The 14,125-nt window shown below is 52.1% G+C and overlaps 1 protein-coding gene across 8 annotated transcripts in view; it reads right to left on the reverse strand.

The window, feature by feature from the left end:
* CFAP221 (cilia and flagella associated protein 221) overlaps window positions 1-14,125 on the reverse strand; it is a 135,682-nt gene that overhangs the window by 11,334 nt on the left and 110,223 nt on the right. For all 8 annotated transcript variants that reach the window (XR_009500477.1, XR_009500476.1, XM_059912054.1 and 5 more), the window contains 5 exons: window positions 7,882-7,987; window positions 6,611-6,744; window positions 4,983-5,063; window positions 4,099-4,206; window positions 3,878-4,012 (listed from right to left, as the gene is read on the reverse strand). Coding sequence is in view for 6 of the 8 variants with exons in the window: in XM_059912054.1 (XP_059768037.1) it covers window positions 3,878-4,012; window positions 4,099-4,206; window positions 4,983-5,063; window positions 6,611-6,744; window positions 7,882-7,987 (564 nt within the window). In the remaining 2 variants the exon portion in view is untranslated. The remainder of the gene's footprint in view (window positions 1-3,877; window positions 4,013-4,098; window positions 4,207-4,982; window positions 5,064-6,610; window positions 6,745-7,881; window positions 7,988-14,125) is intronic.

Genomic DNA, 14,125 nt, shown 5'->3' on the forward strand with positions numbered 1-14,125 from the left:
AACTCATGGATGTAAAGGCAGCAGGCCGGCAGGGAGGCGATGACCCCCGAGGGAGTCAGGAGTGGAGTATCTGTGTGCACAGCAGCTCTCCTCCCGTGCCACATGGGATGGGGACACGGACAGAGGTGAAGGCAGACACTGGGTCCCCACCCTGACCCAGGTCGGGGCTGGGGGGCTGGGAGGGAACAAGGGGAAAGGTGGGGCCTGGCGAGACAAAGCCGGGGAGGCTGAGGATGCAGAGGAAGGCGGGTGTGGGTGGGCAAGTGGGGGACGCGTCCTGCTGCCGTGCAGGGCCCCTTAAATCCCCCAGCGTGCGAGGACGTGCCGGAAGGAGGAGCAAAGGACAGGAGACAGGGCAAGCACCCAGCCTGAGCCGCCCAGGTGCTCTGGGCACAATTACTTCCCCAGAAATAGGGCGAGGACCCGAATCTGGAGGCTGCTGACCTCTGTCACCAGGAGTCACTCCTGTGGTGACAAAGGACAATCAGGACAGCCTGTGGGAAGGGATGCCTCAGGGATTCGGGGCAGGATGACAGAGACCCCAGCTGGGCCTGGTCACAGTGTGACCAAGAGGTGGAGTCACCGATGGGGGAGGGGCTGGCAGTCTCACGGGGCCGGGGACGGGGGCAAAGGTGCACAGCACCGGGGTGGGGGGGCACCCGCCGTGTGGGCAACTCTCTGGACCTGCCTTGGGTCAAGTGCAGTGGATGAAATCTTTCTGGAAATGGCCACGCCACCGTCTCTAATAGTTGTCACACCTCACCTCCCCCAGGGTGGCCATCGCTACCAGAGCAGGAGGTCTGAGTGGCCAGCCGGTGACTACTTTAATTTTAATTTCCCTCAGGCCACTGCGTGCACATGGGAGCGGCTCACCCGGGCTGGAAGGATTCGTGGTGAAAAGCCAGGGGGCTCGTGCGGGCGCCTCCTGCCGCAGGCTCGGGTCTGGGTTTGTGCCTGGGATGGCCACTAACCCTAAACATCGTGCCGCTTCTTCCGTCTCAGGGCTCCCGGCCTCACGGCACCTGCTGACGCATTGCCACGTGAGGTAAGGCTCTTGCTCATGTACACAAAGGCTCCTTCCGGACTTTGAAAATCACACGGTTATTGCTAGTTTTGCTGCGACTTGAAATGGTGCACTGATCCACCTATTTCCTGTTTCATCATCTTTGGTTGAGTATTTCAACTCCCTCTCAGGTGAAATGAAGGCATTCCCACTCCCATGCTTTCTTGTTCCTTTCTTCCTCTCTTCCACAATTTTACTTTTGTATTATTGAGATCGTCAACATCTGCATTCTGGAACCACACCAAGACCTGTATGCTTCGTTCGTAAGTTGTCTCTGAAAGCTGGAAACTAGTAAACAGCATTTATTTTGTCTTAACTGTGTAAGTATGTCCCTCTGCCAGGCCAAGCAGAGGCCTGGATTATAGCTTTTTGGTGAAGGTTCACTATCACGACCTCTGGGTCAGTGACAGAGGGAAGTTCTAGTGTCAAGGCCAGATGGATTCTATTTTTCAATTTTCCATCAAGTCTTAAAAATCATGCCAGATTTCAGTTTGGCTTCCTATTGGGAACATACATCGATTTTTAGTTGACTCTCCCCCCTGGAGTTAATAAGGGCCTTGCGTTTTGCTTTAGTAACGCGCCTCTATAAAACCCTCCAGCGCTTCCATGGCCTCAGCTGCACCGTCGGTGCGTGCAGGCCACCCTGCCCCAAGGTCTCCTCCCCAGAGCCCTCTACCCCATCTCCTGCAGACAGCGCACAGATGTCACCCCAAGGCTCCACTGCAATGCTCTACTCGTTGCGACCAGCATTGCTTGCCTTTTATTTTTGTTTCTTTTCTTAGGCTTTCCGAATTCTTTCTTTTATAGCCATACTGATGTATAAGTGATATGCAATAAACTGCTCATGTGAAAAGTATGTAATTTGGTAAATGTTGATGTATGTTACATCTGCAAAACCGGTCTCTAGACCAGCTTTCTCACTTGCAGAGTGGTGAGGGGTGGTAGAGGGTGGGTCTGGGGGAGACTGTGAGGACCCCGGGGTTTTGCAGGGATACCCTCCTCGGGAAAGCCCCTTACCCACTGCCAGCCCAGCAACCGGGACCCTCTTTTACATATTGCCCTTCTATGTAAAATTTCAGGGGGTGGTAGGGTGCTGGTGCTAAGTGAAGTCTGAAAATCACTGAGTTAGATGTCCCGTGAGGCCATCCCAGCCCTGACGCTATGTCTCTGAGGGACAGCCCCCCCCCCGCCCCCAATGAGACTACCAGAGCACGCCCCACAGTGGCCAAAACACAAGCCTCACAGCTCCCTGGGGGACAGCAGCAGAGCTCAGAGGAGGAGCCCCGAGGCAGCCAGCCAGGAGACGGGCAGGCGTCTGTCCCAGCTCTGCCCTTGGGCGTGACCACCAGCATCTCTGCCCTGTCGGAGATTCAGAGGCTCACGTGCAGATTCTCCCAGAGGAGACTCTCTCAGGTAGTGTCTGAGGACCTTCCTCATCCTGCACGTGTGCGTGTGTACGTGTGTGTGCGCATGTCCTTACAAAACAGACTGTAACTAGGGCAACTACCGCGGCATTTCACCGGCATTCCGTTCTTACATAGGACCTCCTCAGATTTCCTGTCTGGCCTTCAGTCACTTAGGGCTTGGGTACCTAGAAGTAGAAGGGGGAAGGGGGATGCCCGAGGGCAGGTGACAGGAGGACACACGCAGGGGAGGGGGAAGAACTGGCTGGACCCCACATCGTTGGGAGACTGGACTCAATTTGGTAGAAGACAGGGACTCAGGCGTCAGTGTGGCAGGGACACGGTGCCCGAAGATGGGATAAAGAATCAACTAAGCGCCGCGGGACGGGGCTGGGGTGACTTTACTTTTTTTCTGTTGTATTTTCTTCTTAAAATATATATACATATATACTACCTTTAAAAATTGTGAATCACTGTACTGTACACCTGTAATTTACATAATATTGCACAGCAACTATACTTAAAAGAAACACAAAAATACACATGTGCATATTATAGATAATTAGAAAAGATCATAAAGCTATTGTCATAAAAAAATAAATGCTGGAGTTGTTAAAAGACAAAAACATTGATATTCTCCAAATGATAAAGGCTGGCCAGCAATTTCAAAGGTGAGATGTGGTTTAACCCTTGAAATTCCAAAGAGAGAAAAATATTCCCAATTAGTGCTTCTGTCTTTTTTTTTTTTTAATATTTTAATTAATTAATTAATTTATTTATTTATTTTTGGCTGTGTTGGGTCTTCGTTTCTGTGCGAGGGCTTTCTACAGTTGCGGCAAGCGGGGGCCACTCTTCATCGCGGTGCACGGGCCTCTCACTATCGCGGCCTCTCTTGTTGCAGAGCACAGACTCCAGACGCGCAGGCTCAGTAGTTGTGGCTCACGGGCCTAGTTGCTCTGCGGCATGTGGGATCTTCCCAGACCAGGGCTCGAACCCGTGTCCCCTGCATTGGCAGGCAGATTCTCAACCACGGCGCCACCAGGGAAGCCCCTGTCTTCTTTTTCTCAATTTTTTAAAAAAAATCTGAAGTATAGTTGATGTACAATATTGTGTCAGTTTCAGGTGTTCAGCAAAGTGATTCAGTTATATATATATATATATATTTTTTTCCAGATTCTTTTCCCCTATAGGTTATTACAAGATCGTGAGTACATTTCCCTGTGCTACACAGTCAGTCCTTGCTGCTTATCCTTTTTACGTGCAGTAGTGTGTGTCTGCTAATCCCACACCCCTAGTTTACCCCTCCCCCCTTTCCCCTTTGGTAACCAAAAATAAGATTGTTTTCTATTTGTTATGAAGTAACTGCTGGATGAAGGGACAGGGAACAATGACTTCTGCTGATGTCACTTACAAAGATATAAAGCGGGTCGTACTCCGGAGCCCGGGCCAAGGCCTCAGGGAGTCTTATGCTCAGGACGGAGGTCTCGCCGGGGAGCTGGGGTGCCGAGTCCTGCTTGGGCAGGGCTGTGACAGCGGTGGCTTCGTCCTGGGCCAGGACCAAGGACAGTGCGTTAGTCCACGCGCCAGGGCGGCGGGAAGGTGGGGCGGTGCCCGAGGGTGGGGACCCGTTACCTCAGCTCCTGGCTTCAGGGCCCGGGCAAGCTTCTGAGGCCAGTAGCTGGTGGAGGACATCTGCACAGAGACCGGCTGGTACCTCTTGATCTGGTACAGCTGAGGAACCTGGGGGAGAGAAGGCAGGCGCTCGAAGCCCTCGGGAGGCACTTCCCCGCCGCCTGGGGGCAGAAGGAAAACGAGCACCGCGCTTAACCAGCAGCTGTGTCAGCGCGGGCCCTGTTCCGCGTCCCAGCACACAGCGGTGTTCACAGTTCCTCGCCCCTGTCTTAGGGCTTAACGCTGCAATACACTGAACACTGGTTTGTCAGTTTAAAACATGCATATTTTACAAGGACCTACTGGACAGCACGGGGAATTATACTCAATATTTTATAATAACCTAAAAGGGAAAAGGATCTGAAAAAGAATATACATACGTGTGTGTGTATAACTGAATCACTGTGCTGTATGCCTGAAACTAACAAGATATTGGGATTTGACTATACTTCAATTAAAAAAAAGAAAAGAAAGAAAAGAAAAAAGAAATAAAGCATGCATATTTTCAAAAACAGAAGTGGTCATACACAAAGGCTGACTCACTTTTGTTCACTTGTGTCTTTTCTTCAAGTTTCTAACATATGTAGTTCAGACAGCTTCAGATATGCACACTATATGGTATACCCACAGAATAAAGATCCTGGTTTCCATAAGCCACATTAGGAAAAGAGAATCTGCTACACCTCGCCCATCGCATAAAATAACAGCAGAGAAATACACACAGTAGGCTACGCGGTACAATCCGTCATAGAACAAAACTAATAAAAATAGCACAATTCAAATTCAAGAATATTCTGTTCACTTCATAAGAAACCCAATTAACAAAACCACATGACAGGTCTAACCTGCAGATTGAAGAAGGAATAGGTCTGCTTGATTTGAATTTCTGAAGGTTTAATTGGAACAGGTCCAAGGCCATCAGGAGCCTAAAATGTGAAAATTCAAAAAAGTGACACGTGATCATCACAGAGCGAGAGCAGCTATGCTTCTATTTCTCTACATTTTGCACGTTACACGAAGAGCCCCTCCCTCTAAGTGACCCTTCCCGTGACCACAGCTGCTGCTTCCCACGAGTGGCTTGGAGGCAGCGTGGGCCCCCGCCCCCCTTGTCTCTTAGGATGTGATTCTCAGGACGGCATCTGAGGCCTCTGTCAACGGATGCAGCCTAACTTCTCCTCTGCCCACTGCAGCTGCTTCCCTTCCACGGATGCTAATCCCGAAGCACCACCTCACAGACGTCCTGCACGCGGATCTGCTGCATCACCCAGAGCCTGCAACGGCGCCCCACCTGTGACAGGCCCTCAGTAAATACTACGTCTCACCGAGCTGAGACACCGTCGTTAGACTGATACGATGCAGTGTGAACGTGCCACCAATTATAAGACATTTCCCAATCTCAAAGGTGCTGTATATTTTAAAACGTGATCTTAGAAGAGGTGAAATACAGTACTTCCGGAATGAATTACAGAATTCTCTACGGACAGCAATGCTGACCATTGTGCTTTTCATCAACCCTGAGCAGCACAGACGTTCCTGCAGCACTAACTCAAGTACCAAGTGAAATGATAAGCTTTGAATGATTAGGAAAAAAAAAGAAACAAGCCGGTCTCCACAGCACAGGGGTAACCTCTTTCCATCCCCGTCACTCTTTCCACCCAGTAATTATTGAGGATCAGACAATTCTTAGTGCTTGAAAATCTCAGATTTATCATTTCCTAGGAACTAAATACTCTCATCTTTTAAGTCATTTGATTTTCTAATGCGGAAAACACATGGAATTTCTAAAGTCAGTCCTGTAATTCTTGAGTAGATTAACCTGCAAGGCTTAACACATTTTACAGGATGCGAATGGCAAGTTCATTCTTCGAAACCAAAAAACTGTTTTGCTTGTGCCCTTTCACTATCGATTAAAACACACTTTTTATTGCTAACTACGTGAACTTGGGGAATTCGGGCAACATTTCATCACTGGCTCTGTGACCTTGTGTCCCAGGCTCCTTCTCAGCTGTAAGAGGATAAACCTACCATGTAGACTTGTTGAAGGTTAAATGAATTGACAGAACTGAAGCGCTTAAGAAACTGCCTGACTCGTGGTCTAGCCACGATCTGAATTATGATGATGCACCATTTGGCTAACTGTCACACTTCTTGCCACCGAGCGGGAGAGAGGGATGGACCTGTGGGTCCGAGGTTGGCCTGTTAGAGGCTGTGGCCGCCCGTCCCCGGCCCCCGCAGATCCCACGCAGGGCTCGGCGGCCTCCAGGCTGGGCAGGGCCTGAGCACGGGCATCCCGGGGGCCAGGCAGGGGGCAGCAGGGGCCACTCGGTTTCCCGTTCACCACAACAACCTGGACGCAGGTCTGCCTTGGGAGCCCCTCAGGAGGCAGCGCAGGGGCAGACACAGGGCGGGGCTCCCCTCGGCACCTGCCTGCGACCCTGATGGCGCCTGGGCCACCGCAGCCCTGCACACCCACCAGCTCGTTGGAGCCCTGGGGGGCGCTGTAGGCCGGGAAGGCGAAGGGCAGCACTTGATGGGGTGACACAGAGAAGCAGCTGCAGTAATCGTCCTGACTGACCCGCGCCCGAAGGTGTCTGGAGGAATTCTTGTCTGCGGGTGAAAAACAAAACAGCGCTTTGGGAGAATCGTAAGGTATTTGTGCGAAACCACCGTCTTTGGTTGTGTGCGTGTGTGCGTTTGCCACACACCAGTTACTGGGTCCTCGGCACACGCCATTTCAGAAAGAACGTGTGTGCGTACGTATGTATGTGTGTAGTCTCGTTTTTAGTTTCTCTTTTGTTCTTTACCTCAACCCCTTCACCAATTTTTAAAAAATTTTGTTTTTACTTCCAAAAAACTATAATTCGTAGTGAAAGTCTCTCTGATGAATATTCTTTGCCCTTGTCAGCAAAGAAAAAGATCAAATTAAAGAAGCATGTAAAGACATTTTACAGGTGTCCATATGTAACTCACAGGTAAATTTTACAATGTTTTTTAAGAGTTTCTTTATTAGAAACGTCAGCATCAGAGATAAAATAATATAGGAGGAAAAAGGATAATTAAAATGTAATAAAATGTCCTATGTTCATAGCAGCAATATTCACAATAGCCAAGACATGGAAGCAACCTAAATGTCCATCAACAGAAGAATGGATAAAGAAGATGTGGTACATATATACAATGGAATATTACTCGGCCATAAAAAAGAATGAAAGAATGCAATTTGTAGCAACATGGATGGACCTAGAGATGATCATACTAAGTGAAGTAAGTCAGAAAAAGAAAGACAAATATCATATGGTATCACTTATATGTGGAATCTGAAATATGACACAAATAAACTTATCTACAAAACAGAAACAGACTCACAGACACAGAGAACAGACTTGCGGTTGCCAAGGGGTGGGGGATGGGGGAGGAAAGGATTGGGAGTTTGGGGTTAGCAGATGCAAACTAGTATATATAGGATGGCTAAACAACAAGGACCTACTGTATAGCACAGGGAACTACATTCAATATCCTGTGATAAACCATCATGGAAAAGAATATGAATATATGTGTATAACTGACTGAATCACTGTGTTGTACAGCAGAAATTAACGCAACACTGTAAATCAACTATACTTCAGTAAAGTTTTTTTACATCCAGTATATGTGATTTATGAAACCACGTGTTTGTACCCAGCGAACTTCCTGCTGCTCAGGGCACATGCGGATGGAAGTACAGCTGTTCGCAGCCGGCTCTACCTTGTGCCATGGACTGTCTTCCGTGCGTGGACCTTTTCACGACGGCGTCTCTGTGCATGTTACGGATCGCACTCAGCATGCTCAGCAAGCGGCGATGAATCATGACCTGGAATTAGAAAGAAGAACGATTTCACACTGTTCATCGGTGCTCACTTTGGCATCCAGTTTAGCTCAATTTCCTCAACCACAGCCAGGGGCTGAGGCCACCGATCTACGTGGGATTCCCAGGGAGGGTCACAGCGCCCTGGACAAGGCCACGGGCATCGAGGTCTGGGCAGTGCGGACCCGCCTGAACGCAAACAGAGACCCGGCTGTCGTCGGGCCTTGACCCTCCCAGTTTATGAGCCCCCGTTTTCTCGTATTGCCAGAGGGGAAAGAGTGGCTAATTCTACGGTCTTTCTTCTCGGTACATCTGAGTCGTGACACTGCTGCCATGTTATTTTCAGAGCTGAAGGACAAACTAAGTGGACAATTCCACAGACGTCGGGCAGTGGTCTGGGCGGCGCTGGCTGCACACCCTACGCTCTGCGTCCAGAGCAGGCGCGGCTGGAGGTGAGCGCTCCCTGCGCCCAGAGCTGGGCCGCTCCTTTCACGGTTCCCACTCCTTCCCATATCTGCCCACGGACCTGCCACTTCTCCGATACGATGAGGTGGCCGCCCCGTACACAGTCCTGTTCAGGTACCGCAGACACAGTGGGGAGCGGACAAGGGTCCAGCCCGCACAGAGCTGACGTCCTCTACGTGCGTGTGTGTGGAGTGGGACGGCAGGAGACAAGCGAGTGCACACGCTGAACACCATGAAGAAAATGAGGAAGACTAAACACACGGGGGCATGACTGAGGGGCCGGGCGGGGGTCTGGCCACTCCCGCAGGGGCGACGTGAGGAAGGCCTTTCTGGGAGGTGAGGTTTGATCTGAGACTTGAACAATGAGGAGACGCTGGCCTTGGAAAGAGTGCAGAGCAGAGGAAGCGGCAGGTGCAAAGATCCTGATGCAGGAACAGAGGAGACACGCTTAAAGGGCGGAGCGAAACCCAGTATGGCCTTGTCGCCGCGACAAAAATCGCGCCTTTTATTCCAATTGCAACGGGGGGCCTTTGGAAGGTTTTCCCAGGGGCAACGTCCAATCACGTCCAAGCTCTGGGAGGCCTCTTCTGGCTGCGGTGGTCCAGGCAGAGAGGACGGGGCTGTGACTGGGCCGGGGGGATGGCAGGGGCCGTCGGGCTGGGGCCGTGTTGGCACATCTAACTGGCAGCATCTGCTGGGGAGTGTGCGGGAAAGACGGAGCCTCCACTCAGAGCCAGACGCACAGCTGCTGACCCAGGAGGACTGGCTCCAGAGTGGCCGGGGCTGTCCCACGAGCAGCAAGTGTCTCGTGGCCACCTCTGTCCTGCACACGCGCACAGCCCACCCAGACAACGCCCCAGCAGGAACACTGGTTTACAGGCGTCAGCCTAGGCTGCAAGCACTGCTTGAGAGATCACCTGTAACGTAAACTCTTGGAGTCTTCTATGTGTTGACTCACCTGACCTTCATGACAGCCCTGAGATAGGTCTTACTGGTCTCCTCGGTGACAGATGAGGAAACGAAGGCACAGAGGTCATGGAACTTGTCCAAGATTGGAAACCTCGTGAGAAGTAGCACCAAGGTGGGAATGTAAGTTGGTGCAGCCACTATGGAGAATAGTACGGAGGTTCCTCAAAGAACTACAAATAGAGCTGCGATATGATCCAGCAGTCCCACTCCTGGCCATACATCTGGACAAAACTCTGATTTGAAAAGATACATGCACCCCTATGCTCATAGCAGCACTATTCACAACAGCCAAGACATGGAAACAACTTAAATGTCCACCAACAGAGGAATGGATAAAGAAGATGTGGTCCATATATACGATGGAATATGACTCAGCCATCAAAGAGAATGAAATAATGCCATCTGCAGCAACATGGATGGACCTAGAGATTCTCATACTAAGTGAAGCAAGTCAGACAGACAAAGACAAATACCACATGGTATCACTTATATGTGGAATCTAAAATATGACACAAAGGAACCTATCTACAAAACAGAAACAGACTGATAGACATAGAGAACAGACTTGTGGTTTCCAAGGGGGAGGGGTTGTGGGGGAGGGATGGATCGGGAGTTTGGGTTTAGCAGACGCAAACTACTATATATAGGACGGATAAACAACAAGGTCCTACTGCAGAGCACAGGGAACTCTATTCAATACCCTGTGATAAACCATATGGAAAAGAATAAAAAAAAGAATATATATGTATAACTGAATCACTTTGCTGTACACCAGAAATTCACACAACATTGTAAATCAGCTATACTTGAATAAAAAACTTTTAAAAAACCATAAAAAAAGAAGTAGCACCCAGAATGAAGGGCAAGAGACTTCCCTGGCAGTCCAGCAGTTAGGACTCTGCGCTTCCACTGCAGGGGGCACAGGTTTGATCCCTGGTCGGGGAACTAGATCCCACATGCTGCACGGCGTGACCAAAAATCAATCCATCAATCAATCAAACACATTTACTAGTGGAAAAGAAGAGTAAAATGATTATCTAAAATAAAAATGAAAGAATTTATTTTAAAAAAAGAAAAAAGACTGAAGGGCAAGCAGCCTGTCCGCAGAGTCCGTGTCTCCACCACTGGTCTCCGTGCCGGGCGGGGGCGGGAGGGGTTCTGCCCCCCAGGCAGCCACGCTCCAGTGGCGGGGACGAGAGGTCAACGGGCAGCATAGACGCTAGAGGCACCGCAAGACGGCCAAGCGCTGATGCTTACGGGACTGCTTGTTGGAGGAGGGGTAGGCTGAGCTGGCCGGAGGACACGTGTGGGCGGAGGGAAGGGAGAGGGGATGGATTTCAGGGGAGCAGTGAGGCGCGGGGAACAAGCTGGTGTGCTGGGAGAAGGTGAGGGCGGGCAGCCGGGGAGGGGAGGCGGAGCCAGGCCAGCGGGCCGCCTCACACCCGTTATGGGCTGTGGAGGCTAAGGGGCACAGGAGCTCCCCGCTGTCCTCTCGAGAAATCACTAGCCAGCACCCTTCCATACGGCCCAGCAGTGCTACTCCTGGGTGAGCGCGCCCCAGAGAGCTGTAAACACGACCACAGACTTGCACATAAACGTCTGTAGCACCGACGTTCTCACCATGCCCCACTGTCCTCTCGAGAAATCACTAGCCAGCACCCTTCCATACGGCCCAGCAGTGCTACTCCTGGGTGAGCGCGCCCCAGAGAGCTGTAAACACGTCCACAGACTTGCACATAAACGTCTGTAGCACCGACGTGCTCACCATGCCCCACTGTCCTCTCGAGAAATCACTAGCCAGCACCCTTCCATACGGCCCAGCAGTGCTACTCCTGGGTGAGCGCGCCCCAGAGAGCTGTAAACACGACCACAGACTTGCACATAAACGTCTGTAGCACCGACGTGCTCACCATGCCCCACTGTCCTCTCGAGAAATCACTAGCCAGCACCCTTCCATACGGCCCAGCAGTGCTACTCCTGGGTGAGCGCCCCAGAGAGCTGTAAACACGACCACAGACTTGCACATAAACGTCTGTAGCACCGACGTGCTCACCATGCCCCACTGTCCTCTCGAGAAATCACTAGCCAGCACCCTTCCATACGGCCCAGCAGTGCTACTCCTGGGTGAGCGCGCCCCAGAGAGCTGTAAACACGACCACAGACTTGCACATAAACGTCTGTAGCACCGACGTGCTCACCATGCCCCACTGTCCTCTCGAGAAATCACTAGCCAGCACCCTTCCATACGGCCCAGCAGTGCTACTCCTGGGTGAGCGCCCCAGAGAGCTGTAAACACGACCACAGACTTGCACATAAACGTCTGTAGCACCGACGTGCTCACCATGCCCCACTGTCCTCTCGAGAAATCACTAGCCAGCACCCTTCCATACGGCCCAGCAGTGCTACTCCTGGGTGAGCGCGCCCCAGAGAGCTGTAAACACGTCCACAGACTTGCACATAAACGTCTGTAGCACCGACGTTCTCACCATGCCCCACTGTCCTCTCGAGAAATCACTAGCCAGCACCCTTCCATACGGCCCAGCAGTGCTACTCCTGGGTGAGCGCGCCCCAGAGAGCTGTAAACACGTCCACAGACTTGCACATAAACGTCTGTAGCACCGACGTGCTCACCATGCCCCACTGTCCTCTCGAGAAATCACTAGCCAGCACCCTTCCATACGGCCCAGCAGTGCTACTCCTGGGTGAGCGCGCCCCAGAGAGCTGTAAACACGTCCACAGACTTGCACATAAACGTCTGTAGCACCGACGTGCTCACCATGCCCCACTGTCCTCTCGAGAAATCACTAGCCAGCACCCTTCCATACGGCCCAGCAGTGCTACTCCTGGTTGAGCGCCCCAGAGAGCTGTAAACACGACCACAGACTTGCACATAAACGTCTGTAGCACCGACGTTCTCACCATGCCCCACTGTCCTCTCGAGAAATCACTAGCCAGCACCCTTCCATACGGCCCAGCAGTGCTACTCCTGGGTGAGCGCGCCCCAGAGAGCTGTAAACACGACCACAGACTTGCACATAAACGTCTGTAGCACCGACGTGCTCACCATGCCCCACTGTCCTCTCGAGAAATCACTAGCCAGCACCCTTCCATACGGCCCAGCAGTGCTACTCCTGGGTGAGCGCGCCCCAGAGAGCTGTAAACACGTCCACAGACTTGCACATAAACGTCTGTAGCACCGACGTGCTCACCATGCCCCACTGTCCTCTCGAGAAATCACTAGCCAGCACCCTTCCATACGGCCCAGCAGTGCTACTCCTGGGTGAGCGCCCCAGAGAGCTGTAAACACGACCACAGACTTGCACATAAACGTCTGTAGCACCGACGTGCTCACCATGCCCCACTGTCCTCTCGAGAAATCACTAGCCAGCACCCTTCCATACGGCCCAGCAGTGCTACTCCTGGGTGAGCGCCCCAGAGAGCTGTAAACACGACCACAGACTTGCACATAAACGTCTGTAGCACCGACGTGCTCACCATGCCCCACTGTCCTCTCGAGAAATCACTAGCCAGCACCCTTCCATACGGCCCAGCAGTGCTACTCCTGGGTGAGCGCGCCCCAGAGAGCTGTAAACACGTCCACAGACTTGCACATAAACGTCTGTAGCACCGACGTGCTCACCATGCCCCACTGTCCTCTCGAGAAATCACTAGCCAGCACCCTTCCATACGGCCCAGCAGTGCTACTCCTGGGTGAGCGCGCCCCAGAGAGCTGTAAACACGTCCACAGACTTGCACATAAACGTCTGTAGCACCGACGTGCTCACCATGCCCCACTGTCCTCTCGAGAAATCACTAGCCAGCACCCTTCCATACGGCCCAGCAGTGCTACTCCTGGGTGAGCGCGCCCCAGAGAGCTGTAAACACGTCCACAGACTTGCACATAAACGTCTGTAGCACCGACGTGCTCACCATGCCCCACTGTCCTCTCGAGAAATCACTAGCCAGCACCCTTCCATACGGCCCAGCAGTGCTACTCCTGGGTGAGCGCGCCCCAGAGAGCTGTAAACACGACCACAGACTTGCACATAAACGTCTGTAGCACCGACGTGCTCACCATGCCCCACTGTCCTCTCGAGAAATCACTAGCCAGCACCCTTCCATACGGCCCAGCAGTGCTACTCCTGGGTGAGCGCGCCCCAGAGAGCTGTAAACACGTCCACAGACTTGCACATAAACGTCTGTAGCACCGACGTGCTCACCATGCCCCACTGTCCTCTCGAGAAATCACTAGCCAGCACCCTTCCATACGGCCCAGCAGTGCTACTCCTGGGTGAGCGCGCCCCAGAGAGCTGTAAACACGTCCACAGACTTGCACATAAACGTCTGTAGCACCGACGTGCTCACCATGCCCCACTGTCCTCTCGAGAAATCACTAGCCAGCACCCTTCCATACGGCCCAGCAGTGCTACTCCTGGGTGAGCGCGCCCCAGAGAGCTGTAAACACGTCCACAGACTTGCACATAAACGTCTGTAGCACCGACGTGCTCACCATGCCCCACTGTCCTCTCGAGAAATCACTAGCCAGCACCCTTCCATACGGCCCAGCAGTGCTACTCCTGGGTGAGCGCGCCCCAGAGAGCTGTAAACACGTCCACAGACTTGCACATAAACGTCTGTAGCACCGACGTGCTCACCATGCCCCACTGTCCTCTCGAGAAATCACTAGCCAGCACCCTTCCATACGGCCCA

This window comes from Balaenoptera ricei (genome assembly GCF_028023285.1).
Source record: "Balaenoptera ricei isolate mBalRic1 chromosome 7 unlocalized genomic scaffold, mBalRic1.hap2 SUPER_6_unloc_1, whole genome shotgun sequence".
Lineage (NCBI taxonomy): Eukaryota > Metazoa > Chordata > Mammalia > Artiodactyla > Balaenopteridae > Balaenoptera > Balaenoptera ricei.